Source organism: Schistocerca gregaria, chromosome 5 (genome assembly GCF_023897955.1).
Source record: "Schistocerca gregaria isolate iqSchGreg1 chromosome 5, iqSchGreg1.2, whole genome shotgun sequence".
In the NCBI taxonomy this organism is placed as follows: domain Eukaryota; kingdom Metazoa; phylum Arthropoda; class Insecta; order Orthoptera; family Acrididae; genus Schistocerca; species Schistocerca gregaria.
The window spans coordinates 542,442,933-542,464,083 of record NC_064924.1 but is presented as its reverse complement, the minus strand read 5'-3'; the positions used below and the strand labels follow the sequence as shown (position 1 = coordinate 542,464,083).

The following is a 21,151-nucleotide window of genomic DNA, read 5'->3' as shown; positions in this document are numbered from 1 at the left end:
AAATAAAGTTATGTGATTCCCTGTTTCCCACTTTTAAAGAATTTATAACTTTTTAGTTAATTTTGTTCTTTACGAACAAGGCCTCTGTTACTTATCATGTATATTTTATTGTACGTTTGATTGTATTAGTTTAGCTTTATATTTGTTGTAAATCTTATCATTTATTACTGCTTTTAAGAACTTTATTCTGTTCTACTGTGATTGCGCCTCTGAGCCTTTCTGTTTACGCCTCCACACATAGCTGCGTTTTTATACGTCCTGAACTACCTATATTTGAATTTCTACTCTATTCCTATACGATTTCCGTATGTTTCCAACAATTATTATCTTCACTATTATTTTACGATTTTCTTGTGTTACTGTAAAGGACCCCCTCTTCATTCATATTATGTACAATCTGTGTGAATGTGTCCTCTGGTATCGTTTTCGTCTACGGCCGCATTTACAGTTTGTGAGTGTGATCTTGTTCTGAGCTGTTGTCACCAACGCTCATGAGGTAATTCGGCTCTATCGTTTTCTTCTTCTGTTTTCAACTGCTCTTGTTCCTGGTGTTTTTATCCAGTCCGTTTTTATGGTTTACTTTTTCCTGGTTCTCTCTTTGCTGTTGCTGTAGTCCACGACAGGACCGCGTTGGATAATTGTAATGTAATCCTCCCCTTATATTAACAGGTAACCTGGTGGTACACTACTCGGACGAAAAACGTCATTCTTGTACGTTGTGCAATATACGACAATTTTTAATAGTAGCCATAATGGTACGACTGAATGGAATAATTTTTATAATATTACACTATCGTTCTAACTCACACGCTGCTTGACATCCATTGATCTCGTGGTCTGTAGCCAGTAGCTAACATGAGAATATTATTTAATTAAATAGATCGACGAAAGTTTGCCCCACCAGCATATCTATGACTGTGTGCTTGCTTCAATTCAGGAGGAACAGAGAATGGAAGAGTAACCCGTATGAAACCAAACGTAAGTGCGCCAGCCGTAGTGGCAGAGCGGTTCTAGGCGCTACGGTATGGAAAAGCGCGACCGCTAAGGTCGCAGTTTCGAGTCCTGCCTCGGGCATGGATGTGCGTGTTGTCCTTAGGTTAGTACGGTTTAAGTAGCTCTAAGTTCTAGGGGACTTATGACCTCAGCAGTTGAGTCCTATAGTGCTCAGAGCCATTTGAACCATTTTGAACCAAATGTAAGTGTACTGTTAAATAAATTCAAAATAAAGGTATTCTGTTTGAAAGGGAAATCTGTTTGAAAGGAAAATCTGTGAAATCTGAGGGTGGGCAAGTGAAAAGAATAAGAATGGGGGAGGCATGAGAACGTAAAAAAAAAGAAAAAGTAGTGCTATATACAGGGTGATTATAATTAAAGTTTCAGTTTCAACACGCTGCAAAAAACAAAAGCTCCTGAGAATGACGTCAAATTTGGTCGGAATAATATAAATAAGAGGGAAACAATATGAGAACAAAAACAATTTAACGAAAATTTACACGCTAGATGGCGCAGTAAGTGTCATAAAGTAAGATGGCTCGACTGCAAACGATAGATGAATCTCATCACAAGAGTTAGGGTGTGAGTTGCACATTAATCGAACCGTACGCTGCAATGTGCATGACCCCACAAGTTTGGCATTCAGTAACTGTGATACTATTAGTTAAGTAAGCCCACACTTCACGGCAAGGTCGACCACATTGGATGCGATTGTCCTGGGGCAAAAACCACATTTGAAGCAAAATGACAGCTGTTTCTAATTTTCGTGAGACCTGCACCATACCCACACGTTCAGCACGCTGTCCACAGTTTTCTGTCATAAGTTGAAACTGAGAAATACTATGTTCCACAAGAGATCGGAGTGTCTCTGGGGTCACGTTCAGAATATAATGCGCAACGTGTGGCTTCAGTTCATCTGCGTTTGTAATCGGAACACTGAACAGCAACTTTCAGATAATCCAGCCAATCTAGACGGTGAGGCTGCAGGGAAATGACGGCTGATGATTGTAACATTTTCTAAATGCCTCTGCAGTTGCGCAATTTGCAGAGGGCGCCATATTGCATAAAAATAACCCTACCCACACATCCAAGCCGTCAAAGGGCTGGAATGAAGCAGGTGTGCAGAATACTCTCATAGTGTCTCCCAGTGACGATACAGGTACCAGAACCTATCTCCTTTAAAAAATGAGGCCGTACTATGAACGATGCCGACAACCCGCACCACACGGTTACCTTTGCAGAATGAAACGGTACCGGTTGACGTGCGTGCGGATTTTCCGTTGCCCATATTCTGCAATTCTGGATTTGGCATGTCCTTCGAGATGGAAATGGGCTTTGTCCGTCCACAGAATGTTCTATGACCACTGATCGTCCACTTCCATGCGAGCAAGAAATTCTAGCGCAAGTGTTTTCTCACTGTTAGGTCAGCATGAACAACTCCTGAAAATGATTAATTTTGTATGAATAACAATGGAGGGTGTTTCGTAGAATCTTATGCACTGTGTTTATAGGCATGTTCAAAGTTTCGGCAATTGCCCATGTATTGCATGTTTGCACCCTGTAAGGGATCCGTGATCCCACAAACATAGATGCTAGTATCCGACGCCAAGGTCGATAGTAGACAGGAGTCGATTGTCAAGCGCTGCAGAAGTGTCGAGTGCGGAGTAGTACTAGAGAATTTCGAGTGAGCGGTATTGCGGGAGAGACGGGCCAGAATGGCGGTCGAGTAAATTCGTCGGAGTATGACGAGTGAGCGCGTCCCCCTGATCGTCGTGGGGTGGACCCTCATCGATACCGATTCGCGAGTGATATGAAACCAAAAGTGACAAGTGCCGAATTTCATGTTTCGCGTCAACCGCGTCGGCCAGCAACAACCATGGATTGCAGTGAGGATTGTTGTGGATGTTAACCATCATCATTGCGTGTGACGAAATACCTAAAATCAGCAACCAATAAGAGATATAATCGTAATTATATGAGTAAGGTGAAGGTAGCAGCTGCCTCAGTATTTGTGTGTTAGTAGGAAATATATATCAGTTTGTACATCGCAACCTTTGTGGTCCTTAATAATAGACAAACTTTCAATCATCCCACTTTTCAGTTGCAAAACAGTCGCACTCGGTTGAAGTACCCCCGAAACGACAGCAGAAAAACCGATGGCCTTTCATCCATTAAGCACACGGTCATATAATCATAATAATTAATTGTTTGACGGCTTCGGTAAATTACATAAAACCCAATACAAAAATATAATCGGGGGTGTTTCAACCCACCGCTTGACCTCTCCTGTATTGCTGCGGCAACGTGTTGTACTAAAGTCGGATCAATTGTTTTCTTCCCTTTGCCACATTGCACCTGAAAAGAACCTGTCGTGTCATATTTCGTAATAATTTTCTTCAAACCCTTGGCAAACAAGGAAGCAACGCCTTTTTTTCACAACCGTGAGTGTCCTTAACCTCTGAAGAGCTGGTGGCGCACAAAAAATGGTTCAAATGGCTCTGAGCTCTGTGGTACTTAACATTTGAGGTCATCAGTCCCCTAGAACTTAGAACTACTTAAACCTAACTAACCTAAGGACATCACACACATCCATGCGCGAGACAGGATTCGAACCTGCGAACATAGCAGTCGCGCAGTTCCAGACTGTAGCGCCTAGACCCGCTCGGCCACAACGGCTGGCGGTGGCGCACAGTCACCGTTCTTGTACAAGAGTTTTGCCAGCAGCATTCGATCCTCCATTGAGACAGTCAAGTCGGACATCCCAGACGCAAACAGGAAGAACCGTGTAACTTGCGTCTCTTATTCTGGTTATTCTGCCGCTTACCGCGCCATCTAGTGGTAAAAATTTTCGTTAAATATTTTTTATTTCCATTACGCTTTCCTCTTCTCCGATAATATTCTGTTCAAATTTGACGACAGTCAGAGCAGTGGTTCTTATTTTACAATGTTTCGAAAGTGGAACTTTAATTACTGGTTGGTATGTAAGACTGTATCGTTTTTATATAAGGTTAATAAACAGAACAGATACAATAAGAGAGAGTTTAATCATTAATAACATATTCTCCTTCACTATTTACAACAGTCTGCCAACGCTGGGGTAACTTTTTGATCCCGCGACGGTAGAAATCACATAGTTTTGAAGCGAAGAAGTCGTCGAGCCATGTTCAGAGCGCATTTTCATCGGGAAAGTAAGTAGGTAGATCGATAGAAAAGATGTAAAGGTGAAAATCTGAGGGTGCAAGATCAGGTGAATAAGGTGGGTGCGGATTGACTTCCCAACCCAACCCCTGTACAACGATTTTTGTCAGTCTAGCTGAATGCGGGCGGGCTTTGTCGTGGAGCAACATCACTGCGCGCAATCTTCCTGGTTGTATTTGGATTGCGTCTAAGAGACGTCTCAGTTCTTGAAAATAAATATCGGCAGTGATCGTTACACCTCGGGAAAGCAGTTCAGTACACCTACCGTCACTGCTCCATCAGACATATAACATGATCTTTTGTGGATGCAAGCAGGCCTTTGTATGGGAACTTGCTGCTTTGTTTGGTGTCAACCATTCCTTTCTTTTCATTAATGTTGAGACACCACTTCTCGTCATCAGTAATCGTAGAGGATAGGAATGGTCGTTGTCATTAACGAACCAATTCATGACGAGCTAGCAGAGATGCAAATAAGGCCAACCACTTATTTCTGTGATTTCGGCTTAGAGCATGCGGTGTCCATACATCCGATTTTTGAACCTTCCTCATTGCAAGCAAATGCCGCACGACGGTGGAATGATTAAGGCCGCTGACGTCATACAGAGCATGTAACTGAACGCTCGGCTAAATTGACAGATCATATCGTGCTGTGATCTGCTACTATTCTCTCGACGGCGCTGCGCTTACTTTACCTGGCTGTTTACTTGGCTACCTCTTTCGAAGCCCTTAGGATTGCCAACTGAACTGCTGCTGAAGGATATGGCGTGATAACGAACTATATCGATAACTCCTTTAGCTTGCCTTCAACAACGCGAGGACCTGGAGCGGAGCCATCAGTGTTATCTTCGTAGTAATGGCTCTGAGCACAATGGGACTTAACTTCTGAGGTCATCGGTCCCCTAGAACTTAGAACTACTTAAACCTAGCTATAACCTAAGGACATCACACCCATCCATGCCCGAGGCAGGATTCGAACCTGCGACCGTAGCGGTCGCGCGTCGCGCGGTTCCAGACCGTAGCGCCTAGAACCGCTCGACCACTCCGGCCGGCTATCTTCGTAGTAATCTAATCTGTGCAATACGTATACAGGAGCAGGCGTAATAACAATTATAAACAATAATAAGAAGAAAAGTAGGAGGAAAGGAGGAAGGATTAGCTGAAGGAGGCGGAAAAGTGTACAAATGAGTGAAAAGATCTCCTTATTGAACGACACATACTCAAACCCTAATCTCTTCTCGATACAGGAGGCTGTGCTACAACGCTGACAGAATGGACGTGTAGACTAAATGACAGTTTTGCCAAAGTTGACAGTTGTGATGTGGATGGTGGACAACTGTACGCAAAAAAGTTTGGCCTGCAGAATGCTGCTATCAAGCCACGATTCCATCAAACTGTCAAAACCAGAAGCACTCCTATAGTTGATTGTTAATTTTTTTGTCGTAAACCTTGTGACTGGTTTGACGCGCCCCACCACAAATTCCTCTCTTGAGCCAACATCTCCATCGCAAAGCACCACTTGCACCCTATGTCGTTAATTATTTGTTAGATGTATTCCAATCTTGTCATCTCCTACAGTTTTATCCTCTAAAGCTCTCTCTGGTATCATGAAAGTTATTCCCTGGTGTCTTAAAACATTTCCTATCACCCTGCTTCTTCTTGTCAGTGTTTTCCATTCATTCCTTCCATCGCCTATTCTTCGGAGAATCTCCTCACTCATCATTTTATTGGTCCACCTAATCTTTAACATACTACTGTAGCACAACATCTCAAACTATTTGGTTATCTTCTTTTTCAGTTTTTCCATCATCGTCACTCACTATCATACAATATTGTGCTTCGAACGTACATTCTCAGAAGTTTCTTCGTCAAATTAAGGCCTGTGTTTGACTAGTAGATTTATTTAGGCTGGGAATGCTCTCTATGTGTGTACTTAGTCGGCTTTTTATCTTCTACCTGCTTCATCTGCTGCGTTTCAGTACGGTCCCAAGGCAGCAGGATTATTAATTTCCTTTACTTCATGGCCAATAAATCTGATGTTAAGTTTATAGCTAAACTCGTTTTTGCTACTCTTCATTACTTTCGTCTTTCTTCGATTTACCCCCAATCTATATTCTGTACTCGTTAGATTCTTCTACACTTTCACTGAGGATAACAAATCAGCAGCGAATCTTATTACTGATATTTCCCCACACTGAATTTTAATCTCACTCTCGAACATTTCTTTTATTTCCGTCATTGATTCTTTTACGTATAGTGCAGTAAATTAAAACTGACTGAATCATAGAAATTAATTTGCAAATCACTCCATACTGAGCCCTAAAATTTGATGAACTGAAATTGATTGAGAAATGATGTGTAAGGTCACTGTGAAAAAATAACAAATTGAAAGCTTAATACATTAAATATTTACATCTCTTGTTATAAGATCATAAATACAAACATTATTGTCAGAGCCGATTTCACTGGGTGCAGTCACGACTTAGTAATTGTGCAAGAGAGGAAGAGTTTAAATGGCTCTAAGAAATATGGACCTTAACATCTGATGTCATCAGTCCCCTAGACTTAGACCTACTTAAACCTAACTAGCCTAAGGACATCACACACACCCAAGTTCGAGGCAGGATTCGCAGCCGCGTGGTTCCAGACTGAAGCGCCTAGAACCGCTCGACCACAACGGCCGGCGCAATAGGGAGGGAGGAGGGAATTAATTATCTCGTCTCATCACTCGCTGGAGTTAGTTTTACATCAGGGACGGCCACGAACTCAGCTTTCGTGCACAATTCAGCTTACGTGAGGCGTTCGCGCACATGCATCTCTCTCGCACGACTACATCCTTCTCCCTGTACAACGACAGGTTGTCTGAGCCAGAAGAAGGGGAAAGATAGAGAGATGGGGGAGGAAATGCAAAAGTGACGCTTGTGGCATGCAGCTTTGTTTCATATTTCATGTTACTCAACAATATAGACCACAAACAAAAGAAATTTATTGTATTATTTGATTATTTTTAGCTCTCTGAGACATAATAACATTCATATCTGGCACAAACTGTTGTCCTACAAACAGAATAAGACGGTTTCACCGATCTTTGTCACTCAGGTTTCCACATAATCGTGATTTCTTTAATTTCATAATCGGAAAAAGCCTTTATCACATATACACTCCTGGAAATTGAAATAACAACACCGTGAATTCATTGTCCCAGGAAGCGGAAACTTTATTGACACATTCCTGGGGTCAGATACATAACATGATCACACTGACAGAACCACAGGCACATAGACACAGGTAACAGAGCATGCACAATGTCGGCACTAGTACAGTGTATATCCACCTTTCGCAGCAATGCAGGCTACTATTCTCCCATGGAGACGATCGTAGAGATGCTGGATGTAGTTCTATGGAACGGCTTGCCATGCCATTTCCACCTGGCGCCTCAGTTGGACCAGCGTTCGTGCTGGACATGCAGACCGCGTGAGACGACGCTTCATCCAGTCCCAAACATGCTCAATGGGGGACAGATCCGGAGATCTTGCTGGCCAGGATAGTTGACTTACACCTTCTAGAGCACGTTGGGTGGCACGGGATACATGCGGACGTGCATTGTCCTGTTGGAACAGCAAGTTCCCTTGCCGGTCTAGGAATGGTAGAACGATGGGTTCGATGACGGTTTGGATGTACCGTGCACTATTCAGTGTCCTCTCGACGATCACCAGAGGTGTACGGCCGATGTAGGAGATCGCTCCCCACACCATGATGCCGGGTGTTGGCCCTGTGTGCCTCGGTCGTATGCAGTCCTGATTGTGGCGCTCACCTGCACGGCGCCAAACACGCATACGACCATCATTGGCACCAAGGCAGAAGCGACTCTCATCGCTGAAGACGACATGTCTCCATTCGTATCTCCTTTCACGCCTGTCGCGACACCACTGGAGGCGGGCTGCACGATGTTGGAGCGTGAGCGGAAGATGGCCTAACGGTGTGCGGGACCGTAGCCCAGCTTCATGGAGACGGTTGCGAATGGTCCTCGCCGATACCCCAGGAGCAACAGTGTCCCTAATTTGCTGGGAAGTGGCGGTGCGGTCCCCTACGGCACTGCGTAGGATCCTACGGTCTTGGCGTGCATCCGTGCGTCGCTGCGGTCCGGTCCCAGGTTGACGGGCACGTGCACCTTCCACCGACCACTGGCGACAACATCGATGTACTGTGGAGACCTCACGCCCCACGTGTTGAGCAATTCGGCGGTACGTCCACCCGGCCTCCCGCATGCCCACTATACGCCCTCGCTCAAAGTCCGTCAACTGCACATACGGTTCACGTCCACGCTGTCGCGGCATGCTACCAGTGTTAAAGACTGCGATGGAGCTCCGTATGCCACGGCAAACTGGCTGACACTGACGGCGGCGGTGCACAAATGCTGCGCAGCTAGCGCCATTCGACGGCCAACACCGCGGTTCCTGGTGTGTCCGCTGTGCCGTGCGTGTGATCATTGCTTGTACAGCCCTCTCGCAGTGTCCGGAGCAAGTATGGTGGGTCTGACACACCGGTGTCAATGTGTTCTTTTTTCCATTTCCAGGAGTGTATGTTTGTCGAAACATTGATATCACGTTTTCTACCTCATGATGGGGACGTGGAAATTTTTGGCAAATAAAAAAACGTAAAACTTTTGTATAGTTTTAATGTTAAAGAATTTTTCTTGTAAATCGCAAATACGTTGCAGACCAACCAGCTCCACCTACAGATGCACAGGGGCACTTTCAACTGAAATGGTAAACGGCCCGGAAAACAACCCAAAAGTCGATGTGTGATTGGTAGTCCTCGAAATTTTTAGAAAGGTATTCCCGCAATTCTTTCATCGCCACGCTGGATTGTTATAAATTTCCCTTTTCCTTAACGCTAATGGGCTTAGGGAAATGGACAGTGTTCTCTGTCGGAACTCGTCCATTCCACAATGCGGTTTTCTTTTTAAATGCATCCACTTCCGCGATGTAATCAGAAATAAGTTGCTTCTGATTTTGCAATGGCTTACTAAGGGCTGTCTGTAGTCAACTTAATTTAAAATGCAAGATCTGCAGTCCATTTCGGATCTTCTAAATTTCTTTCTTGCTTTCGTTTTCCTTCAGAAATTCAACAATAGCGGTTCTTAAATCGAAAACTTGTTCCACTTTCACATAACTAACTGTTCTTGCAGTAATATGTAACGTCTCCATAGTCTTCGTTCAGATCTACCAAAAACAGTTGCAACTGACGATGCAATAATGGGTGTGTCTTTAGAGAATTTACTATTCTCATCGCCAATTCCATCACGTGACACATGCTGCATATTTAACCCAAAGTGCTTTTTGATGTACAGAACAATGAACCCGCACAAATTGTCTATCGATCGTTATATTTTTAGCTCTTTCAGTCTTCAATTAAATCTTTAAATTCTTTCTGCATGGTTTTGTAATGCCATTTCATAACAAAGTTAGTGGCACCCGACGATTATGCAATTACGTAATAGGCGTTGAGAGTTCTCGTCCTCCTACTCTCTGACTCACTTTCATTTTTAAAGAATTGCGATGATAGATCGCTAGATTCTCTCTTTTTACATAGTCACTTGAAATGTGAATTTTTTTGATACCACGAACAAATAGTGAAGCGTAAACAGCTGTTACACCAACTTTCTGCCGAACTGAAGAAAGTCGTGTCATACAAAATAAGCTGCTCCGGATGCCAGAAGAATGTGTCGCATCGCACTGCTAAATTAAATGTTGCGCTATACCGAGAAGGACCGAGCAAAGCCGAGATGTACCGAGTAGTGCCGAGACAGCCCTAGCATGCTCACTGTGAATGCGTGACGTTCTACCCGCTGTGGCTGACTCTGTCTTACATGAAAGCACGTGTGGCAGATGCAAGGTTGGTCAAGACGTCGACCGGCCCTCATCGTTTGTGTAGCAGCAGCTTGACAGTCGGCAGCGTTCATACTCTGTGCTCTACACCTTTGTGGCGACGTCCTGGGCGGCTCAGCCCCTACCTTCTTGCATGATTGCTGACCCTCGGCCTTAGCCCTGCACGTGTAGTGTGCCCCCGGCGGCAGACACAGTGTGTTTGCACTTATAGGTTTGGTGACTGTTGTCTGCAATGCTTGTCTTTCACGGGTGGTGTCAGCGTAATACACTCCTAGAAATTGAAATAAGAATACCGTGAATTCATTGTCCCAGGAAGGGAAAACTTTATTGACACATTCCTGGGGTCAGATACATAACATGATCACACTGACAGAACCACAGGCACATAGACACAGGCAACAGAGCATGCACAATGTCGGCACTAGTACAGTGTATATCCACCTTTCGCAGCAATGCAGGCTGCTATTCTCCCATGGAGACGATCGTAGAGATGCTGGATGTAGACCTATGGAACGGCTTGCCATGCCATTTCCACCTGGCGCCTCAGTTGGACCAGCGTTCGTGCTGGACGTGCAGACCGCGTGAGACGACGCTTCATCCAGTCCCAAACATGCTCAATGGGGGACAGATCCGGAGATCTTGCTGGCCAGGGTAGTTGACTTACACCTTCTAGAGCACGTTGGGTGGCACGGGATACATGAGGACGTGCATTGTCCTGTTGGAACAGCAAGTTCTCTTGCCGGTCTAGGAATGGTAGAACGATGGGTTCGATGACGGTTTGGATGTACCGTGCACTATTCAGTGTCCCCTCGACGATCACCAGAGGTGTACGGCCAGTGTAGGAGATCGCTCCCCACACCATGATGCCGGGTGTTGGCCCTGTGTGCCTCGGTCGTATGCAGTCCTGATTGTGGCGCTCACTGGAGGCGGGCTGCACGATGTTGGGGCGTGAGCGGAAGACGGCCTAACGGTGTGCGGAACCGTAGCCCAGCTTCATGGAGACGGTTGCGAATGGTCCTCGCCGATACCCCAGGAGCAACAGTGTCCCTAATTTGCTGGGAAGTGGCGGTGCGGTCCCCTACGGCACTGCGTAGGATCCTACGGTCTTGGCGTGCATCCGTGCGTCGCTGCGGTCCGGTCCCAGGTCGACGGGCACGTGCACCTTCCGCCGACCACTGGCGACAACATCGATGTACTGTGGAGACCTCACGCCCCACGTGTTGAGCAATTCGGCGGTACGTCCACCCGGCCTCCCGCATGCCCACTATACGCCCTCGCTCAAAGTCCGTCAACTGCACATACGGTTCACGTCCACGCTGTCGCGGCATGCTACCAGTGTTAAAGACTGCGATGGAGCTCCGTATGCCACGGCAAACTGGCTGACACTGACGGTGGCGGTGCACAAACGCTGCGCAGCTAGCGCCATTCGACGGCCAACACCGCGGTTCCTGGTGTGTCCGCTGTGCCGTGCGTGTGATCATTGCTTGTACAGCCCTCTCGCAATGTCCGGAGCAAGTATGGTGGGTCTGACACACCGGTGTCAATGTGTTCTTTTTTCCATTTCCAGGAGTGTATTTGAAGGTTGAGGTCAGGCAAGAAAATGCACTCAGATGAAAATGTGAGCATGGTACTGTAGCGAATGTTCATTCAACACGGAGTGGAACTGAAATGGTCGTGTGGCATTGTTGGCTGGGAGCCCTAAGAGGGGAAGTTCGGGTGCTGGATGCAAGTCTTATTTCAGTCGACGCCATAACGGGTGACATGCGCCTCGGTGATGGTGATCAGGAGGACAACACAACACAAAGTCCATGACTGCGAAAATCCTCAACCCGGACAGGAATCGAACCCGAGCCTGCTGCATAGTAGGCAAACACGTTACCACTCAGCAAAGAAGCCGGGCCATGTAGCGGAAAATGAGTGTGTCACAAAGTGACGACAGATTTCGGAATGAAAGTGATGTTCTTGCTCGAAGTTCAAAAACTGGAGTCACAATGTTACAGTAGGTGCAACCGTAATCGGCCAAAGTCGGCTGGCAAGATGTGTAGTAGATCAGGTGTAGTTGGCGATGGGAGTCGAAATCAGTTAAACATGAACAGGTCTCACTTGACAAGATGGGTTAGAATCTTCCTGTGGGTACTGTCCGTAGATGGTTTGTGAGACAAGTGAGTTGTGTAGGGGAGCGGCAGCATCGTTGAACATATACATTCCTCCTTGAACGTAAACAAGTCCTTGATTATTCCCTCCGGCTAGTAGAGTTACTAAAGTGTGTTTCCATCTTAACGTAATATTTTGCGCCGTGCGGCAGGCGTAGGCAAGGCCAGTGGCGTAGACAGGAGAGCGTTGACTTGGCGACGGTGAGGGCACCGCACGTGGTCCGGATGCTGTGCGAAGCATGCAGCGGGTGAAGTCGGCCGGCGTAGCAGAAGGTCGCAGTGCTGCCCCAAATCTGACCCCGAACTGCTGACTAGATTCTGGCGATGGTGAGCGATTCCGAAGAGGCGGCGGCTGGAGCGGTGTTGGATGCACGAGCTGAGCAGGTCATCAGAGGTCCCTCCTCTGTGGCCCGGTGGCGGCAGACAACGGTGCAGACGGACACAGACTGGGCAGGCGGTCGTACCACGAAGAGCTGGTACGGGCGTGGTTAAATACTGCTTGCGTTGGCAGTTGCGGAAGGCGCGACGCTAGTTTTGAAACACCCCCGTTTAAATTCCTTATTGGGTTTTGTGTGATTTACCGAAGCCGCCAAACAGTTAATGATTGTATGAAAGTGTGTGGCTATCGGTTTTTCTGCTGTGACTTCAGGGGTATTTCAACCAAGTACGACTATCCTGAGACGGAATAGTTAATGATTGAAAGTTTGTCTATTATTAAAGACCATCAAGGTTTCGATGTACAAACTTATATATACGTTCTACTAACACACAAATTCTGAGGCAGTTGCTACCTTCGCCTTACATGTCTAATTACGGTTATATCTTTTATTGATTGTGGCTTTTAAGTACTCTTCACACGCAATAATGATGGTTAACATAATCAAAATATCCACGGGTGTTCTGGCAGTCTACAGTGTCCAACGGGCACAATATTTCGGCGATCATACATGTCGCCATCATCAGGTGAACTGACGGACTGAGCGCGGTGGCGGCATATTGAAATACCCTCCGCCCGCGGCGCACTCACTCCGGCGTCCACGCCCCGCGCCACGGTCGCGCGGTGGAACAGATTGCGACGGCGTCTGAGATGACGTCGGTGTGATGGCTCTGCCCGCCGTGGTCGTCACAACTATACGTTTGCTCGATTTACTCTTGATTAACCCAATCGCTGGTTCCCAAGCCTAGCTAAGATTATCGCCACAGTCACGGTTTATGAGGTCGTCATTGGTGCGAATTTCGATGGCCTCTCTAACAACGCTGTCCCAGTATGTCGACGTCTATACCAGAACCCTCGTGCGTTCGTACTCCATAGCGTGATTTTCCGACAAAAAATGCCCAGCAGCCGCCGACTTGCTCGGATACACCAGTCGAGTGTGCCTCTGGTGTTCACGGCATCGATCCTCGACGGTACGCACCGTCTGACCAATATACAACTTGCCACATTGACACGGAATCTGGTACACGCCGGCCTTCCTCAAACCGAGGTCATCTTTGGCGCTCCCCACCAGTGCAGGTGTTTTATTCGGAGGAGCAAACGTATGGTTGTGACCACCACGGCGGACAGAGCCATCACACCAACGTCATCTCAGACGCCGTCGCAATCTGTTCCACCGCGCGACCGTGGCGAGGGGCGCGGACGGCGGAGTGAGCGCGCCGCTGGTGGAGGGAATTTAAATCGGCCGCCGCCGCGAGCGAACCCAGTTCCCCCGGAGCAGCCATAGCGTACGGATCTCCGTGCCGGCACGTTCACACGAGCTCAGTCCGTCAGTTCACCTGATGATGGCGACATGTATGATCGCCGAAATATTGTGCCCGTTGAACACTGTAGACCGGCAGTACACCCATTGATATTTTGATTATCAAATACGCCGGGAGAAACTCAATAATAACATGATGGTTAACATTCACATCAATCCTCACTGCAATCCATGGTTGTTGCTCGCTGACGCGAAACACGTAATTCGGCACTTGTCACTTTAGGTTTCATATCACTTGCGAATCAGTATCGATGAGGGTCCACCCGACGACGGTCAGGGGGACGCGCTCATTTGTCATACCCTGGTGAATTTACCGTTTATTACTCACTCGACCACCATTCTTGCCCGTCTCTCCAGTACCACTTCTCAATCGACACTCTCCAGTACTTCTGCTCACTCTACACTAGTCTCACTGCCTCCTGCAGCACTCGACAATCGACTGCTCTGCACTATCGACCTGAATGTCAGATACTAGCATCTATGTTCGTGGGACCACGGATCACTTACAGTGTGTCACACCAAACTCTCTGGAGTGAAGGCAATGATCGGCTGTCGTGATTGGTAGTGGGTCGAGCTGCATTTCTTCCTGGTTGCCGACCTGGTTGCATCACACAGACGGCAGTGACGCGGAAGTTGCAGACGTCCACTAAGGTGGAGGGTCACTGACCGGCCCCTGACTGACTCCATTGTGTAGCCTTGTTGCAGTTCTGGCCTCTGACTTCTGCTTCAAGTTCTCCTATTGTTTTGTGCCATTACAGTATCTTGGCATGCCTCCAGAAGGCATGATTATCTCTGTATTGCTGTCTTGCTTACACCTCGGCTAATGACTCACGGATTCATTACCCGCTGACAGACCTCTGATTCTGTCCATGAGCTGTCTGCACCTTTGGCTATTCCTGCGTGTCAGTTTTCTTACTGGCCTCCCCCATTCTGCCCTCTAGGGTGCTGAATTTTCCATCATATCATCTTTGTCGTTGTTGGTTTTTTATATACAGCTTCACCCAATGAACAATCAACCCTGTGTAACCAATCCCTCCAGTCGTTGTACGACGTGAAATTTCCTGGCTTGCAGGGATGGTGCTTAACCAGGGGAACTTCCACGTCATTCTCATGCTGGTCCCTCGTTGTCACACCTTTCAGCATTGTCTACTGTCTCCCCACCGGACTGCCGTTTGTTAGGCATTGCTTCAGGTGTTTGACTGCATTCTAAGCTGTCATGAAAGCAGCAACTCAAGACCGAACCCACTTGTTTGTAAAACGAATGACTGGCCTTTTCTGATGTGTCCCGAGGAGATTGTGATTCAGCGGCATCTCTGTTGCTGTCAATTAGACTTGAAACGGGACAACGCTTTCCAACCGAAGCAGATACTGAGTTAAGTCGTACCTATCTGGCTTTTGGACAAGTTACGTGTATTAGTTGCGGCTTAAGTTCCCCTTACACCCTGAGTGTCTCGTGGTAAATTACAACAACAGATGTAACAGTAGGTGCGAAAAATTTAAAACTTGACTTAGAAGCTTCATTGATTTACACCATCAAGGGACCGTGGACCTTAGTACGTAGTACTGAATTTCAACTTCATATGCCTATCAATTCCTGAGGTAAAGTGCTTTTAAAGTCGGGTAGACAGACAGACAGACAACAAAGTGATCCCATAAGGGTTTCGTTTTTACTGACTCAAATACGCAACCTTAAAAAGTAAAGAAAAACGTGAAAAGACATTGAAATTTGTGGATGAAAAGTCGAATTTTGCCCCTAGTGGTATTTACCCTGGTTATGACACTGATTGATACATTTAATATCGTGCATTATATCACACTTGTATACTCTCCGACATGTTGTCTGATTCTTCAGTGGTGGGTCTGTTGAGGTCATCCAGTGCGAGGAGATCACTCCTGCGACTTTCACTGCGAGTTCCAACTAATGGTAAGGCTGCTCTCTCGAGTCGATGTCATGAGATACCATTTAGCACGCCCTTCGATTTATTGCTGCCTCCTGGAGGAAGATATTGCCTAGGTGGTCACGGTGTGCTCGCTCGTTATCGTTTTGAGAGACGAACACCTCGTCGAAACGCCGACTGTAGGGCTAGATCCTGTCCCGAAACTGCACAGAGCTCATGTTATCCGAGAGCTGACGAGAGGTATACATTTTTACCTGATACTGGCCCTAAGCATGACTGAATTAGCACCATTATGTACCCATGGGACTGCATAACTTGAGACGTACTCTTCCACGATGATCATCAAGTGACAGTCAAAGGCTGCACAGGAGAACCTGTCTCCATTAATCTAACTCCTTCTGCCACCACGGTGCTGGCAGATTTGTACTGTTGCTCGTTATGGACGCTCTTAGGTCGAATTGATCGTGTTTAGACGGTTGCACGCAGTCTTATCGGACACAGCCCTCTCAGTCGCCCCAGAAAGGCAGCAGGCAGTGCTACTTGGTTCTTTCCTGGGTGCCTACGACCCACAAATCTGTAGGTGACGGTCACCAGCTGATGTTGACCACAGACGACTTTTATGAGAAGGCTCTTTAATATTTTGTCTATTAGAAGAGCCTTTGGCTCTTAAAATAACGTCGCTGTGGTGAACGTCAATTCGGCGGCAATTTCACATGCTGTCACGAATGCAGACATTGCATGCTCTGATTAATGCACTGGGCATGCAGTTTCGCATTTATCTCTGTTAAACATGTGGCTGTTCGTAACGATTGCCCGTAGTCGAAAGGGTATTGAGAGAGAGGTTCCCGACCAAAAGAAGTTTGTGATGTGATATGGTGACAATCGCTTATCAATGAGTCGGCTGAGCACCAAAGTTAGTATTTTTGGCCGCTGTTCAGGCAAGAGTTCCATCATAAAGGAGAGTAGGTTATTAAGCTATTACTCTGTTAGTAACATGTAGTACTTAACTGTTTATGTTTAGATTAATGAAAGCTTTTATTCAAGAAACAAATTTGAAGGTTGAGTATGAGTATTGGCGCACAGGGCTATACAGTCAGGCAGAAAAAGACATTTTCAAACAAAGGCGTTTAAGAGAGTATTTCTTCATCTCGTGCATCGTAAAAGATAGTATGTATTTAAAAACTAAAAAGGTGATTATATCAAAGCCATAACATCTCAGGTTGCTCATATATGTAACTCACATTTCGAGAGATTATAAGAATCGAATGAAGGGTTCATTGTTATGCCTAACTGAGATTGATAAAACGTTGGCAGCGTTTTAATAACAGAATATTTGTAAATTACACTGTAGGAAATATTGCAACCAGGCCACTAGTTTTCTTGGAAAGATACCATTACTAGTTTCGGGCCTGGGCTCATCGTCAGATGGTAGCGTTGAATTCTTGCACGTTTTACACTTGTGTCCTTTGCTAGATGTGTACTTTTACTGTTGTTCTTGATGTTCACTTTGATATACTGTAGGATCACTTTTTCAGCTACACAAGTGTCAAAGAACATTTACTCTACTCCACTGATGCTACGAACGACACATACACTTGTAAGGTTCTGAATTACAATGCTTCACGGTAACGTTGATGTAATCGGCCACTATTAAGAATAGCGTCGAGATGTGAGAAAAGCACAAGTTAGATGGTTACTTAGACAGCTTTAGAAATATTGACGAAGCTGCTGCGCTATCCATCATTGGAACACACTGAGACATTGATTCCGGTTACTCGCTAGTTGTTTAGATTCCGACGTTATTTAGAGATTAACGCCTAAGAGTTGAGGGAGGCTATAAGCCCTGTTCCTTAATAAAATATTTAAATGATTAGAAAAAAATAGATGTGATGTATAAGTTGGTAAAGTCTCCGTTCAGAAGGCAAGTCAGTTCTATCAGTCTTTTGCAATGTTTTAGACTGTAAACTAGTTTTGAGCATTAATTTTCCTATTTTTCCACTTTAGATCCATTCTGTACCTTTAGACGTGGACAGATATTTCACTAATTTGGTGAAGGACACCATGAACTACCGGGACTCTCAAAAAATATCAAGAGGGGATTTCTTGCAGCTTCTCATGAACTTGCGTGACGACCAGAGGGTAGCTGAGGAAGATCAGCAAAAGTCGGCAAGTTCAAGTAAGTTAGTCTATAGTTTGGAAAGAAGTAACACTAGTAAGTTAAAATTTTATTTTATATTGATATTGAAGATGGCTATGAAGTAACCATGTCCCTTGTCTCAAACACTCATAATATTTCCACTCCACTTTTAAGTTCTTGTTGCAGAACCACTGTACATATGGAGAAAATAAACATAAAATAAATATAACCGGAACTGATAGCATTAGAGAGAAGCTACTCATAATTCGATTAACAAGAGTTCCAGTGGAACAGCAAACGGAAATATCGGCAGAATAAAGAGTAGAGCTGAAAGTGGTGAGAGGCATCTTAGCGCATGGGAGGGAAACGTGGGATAGCTGCTGGGCAAGTTGTCTGAGGTGTCGGGCCATGTGTGGTAGTCAGCTCATAACATGACCTGACATTTCATTTGATTCTTTTTATTTGTGAATTTTAACTTTTATTACATGACAAGCCCTGATCATAGGGGGCCAGCATATTTAATAATGTATAAAGGATGTGCGCCGACAGCATATTTTCATTGGACAAATATCACATCACTTCAGTATTTGGTGTTTTCCCAACGCAAAATTTTACTCACAAGCGTTTCTGAAGAAGATCCATCGAAGGCATGGTCAGAGGCTGAATAAAATCACATTTTGTTGCAACCGGTTGGCTGCTTTGGAGTCATTTACTGATACGTAAATGTGTTTATTCAATTATTTGGGAGTGAAGCCATAAGGATAATTATCCGGGACGATTAGTAATCCGTATAAACATATAATAACAGTATTATTGCATTGTTCATGGCTTTTTAAAGGGGTTCTACACTAGTTAAAACGAACCACTTGTGTCATTTCACAATGTCTCATAATCCACCTTTTTTGTGTTTACAGAGGACATAAAGCTAAACATTGGGCAGCTCGCAGCACAGTGCGCAGTATTTTTCCTGGCTGGTTTCGAGACATCCTCAACGACGATGAGCTTCGCGTTGCACGAGCTAGCGCTCAATCCAGACATTCAGAAGAAATTACAACAGGAGATCGATGAGACTATACAAAAATCTAATGGGCAGTTGACGTATGATGACGTTATGAACATGCCGTATCTTGATAAGGTTGTTTCAGGTAAGAACAATAAATCTGAAGAGTAAAGTCTCTGTTTCTAGAGCTTTTCCTATGAATATGACTTAGTTATGCAATCAGTATACTAGTACACCAGTATAATAATATTTTGGTCTTAAAATACCTTTTCATTTGGATACTGTTTTTTGTTTTGTTTTGTAATTTTGGTTTGTAAAAAATGTAAAGCTTCAGTTTAGATCAGATTACTCACTAAACACTGTCAAATAAATGGCAGGGCTAGAGCCTTCGTGCGTCTGTCTCACTGTTAATACCACAGCGTTCCAAAAAGCATTGTTTACTGTAAAATGATGGAAACCATCACTAAAACCGCTGCTCCATTGTCTTTCACGTCTCCTGGTACTTTCCTAAAAAAAGTGTTTCGCTGTGAAATACTAACAGAACTTGGTGTTCGTGTTAAGATGCACGGCACTAAGTTCCATATAGTGTGTTCTGCCCGATGTCCTAAATAATGACGAGAGAACAGGAAACGAGTCGTGACTGTTTTCAACTTAAGTCAAGTGTTCCTCTGCCACCTCACTCTATTTCCAGTATTACGGTTAATAGAAGAACACGGGTGAACGATTGCAACAGGAAAAATGGGAAAAACTGGCTCTCTGTGAAACTAACTACTGGATGAACCCTCTTCCTGTCGATGAGGTTGATTGCAATGGACGTCATCCATTTCCGCAGCAGTTTTGAATCGCGTTGAAATACTCGTGGGAATACTGGCGCGTCACCACATAAAATACTTGAAACAACGGAATAATAAAATATTCGACGTTTCGACTGCAAAGCGGTGGCCTCCTCAGGGCATAATCTAATTTACCTCGATGAGGATAAATATATCACGTTGCAACCGTCGGTGTCAATTTTCTGAGGTACCAGAAAGAATTTTAATTAAGTTCACCGAAATTTATTTGTAAAACTTTCTGTGGCACATGAGTTTCAACTCCAGACCTATAAATCTGTTACATTTTATTCAGAATGCCCCTATCTGACCGACTGGTTTTTTATGAAATGCATACAGCTGTAGATTTAGCTGTAGACATGCCATCTACTTAACCTGATGACAGGAAATTGTGGTTCACATAGCAAAATTTTGTGTGTTACCAGAACTCTTTAATAAACTCCAAAGTGGATTTTTTTATGTGAGACTCATCAGTATTTATTTTCACCACAGCCGTCTACTAGTATTTCAGAACAGGCGCTAGATATGTCGATGAGTGTCTGAAAGATATAAGCATTAATATACTACAAAAATAATATTGAAGTGAACAAGACATTTCTTCCCAGGGGAAACATCTGAATAAAAATAAGCTACTAACTTAGTTAACAGAGAAAGGTTAATAACATGTCGATTCATTACTTATCTTTCAATATTTTAAGCAAAAATGAATTAACCATCGTGATAAATGATGAAATTTTCTGCAAATCAAAATACTAACTTTTTGTTAAATTATAATTACTGAAACAAGCAAGTTCTTATATACTTGAAACTTCTTTAGGTACAGACATGAATTAATATACTTGTCGTGTTGATCCACAGTTAACTACGACGGTAATCCCAGAAGTAAAGTCTCCTATTTTTTTATAAGTACAGAACTCTGTTTGTGTGGCAGTTGGTCACACTGTTATGAAGAGTGCTTCACGCGTTGCCATGGCTTGGCAGCCGTTGAGAATGGAGCTCCCATTGGATGTTACCGCCAAGTGCGAATTACGGTTTTTGAACGCAAAGGGCACTGCGCCGATTGAAATCCATCATCATCTAACGGAACTGTATGGTGAGTCGTGCATGGACGTCAAAAATGTTCGTAAGTGGTGTAGAGAGTTCGCAGCTGGTCGGACCGAAATTCACGACGAACAAAGGGGCGGGAGACCGTTAATTTCTAAGGAGACAGTGTTGAAAGTTGAACAAAGCATGCGTGAAGATCGGCGGATCGCCCTGGATGATCTCTGGACGTTGGTTCCTGAGGTTTCCCGAAGCA

The 21,151-nt window shown here is 44.9% G+C and overlaps 1 protein-coding gene across 2 annotated transcripts in view; it reads left to right on the top strand.

Annotated features, from left to right (window-relative positions):
* LOC126272727 (probable cytochrome P450 6a14) overlaps positions 1-21,151 on the top strand; it is a 98,896-nt gene that overhangs the window by 66,446 nt on the left and 11,299 nt on the right. For both annotated transcript variants that reach the window (XM_049975783.1, XM_049975785.1), the window contains exons 4-5: positions 17,892-18,063; positions 18,939-19,169. In XM_049975783.1, coding sequence (XP_049831740.1) covers positions 17,892-18,063; positions 18,939-19,169 — 403 coding nt within the window. The remainder of the gene's footprint in view (positions 1-17,891; positions 18,064-18,938; positions 19,170-21,151) is intronic.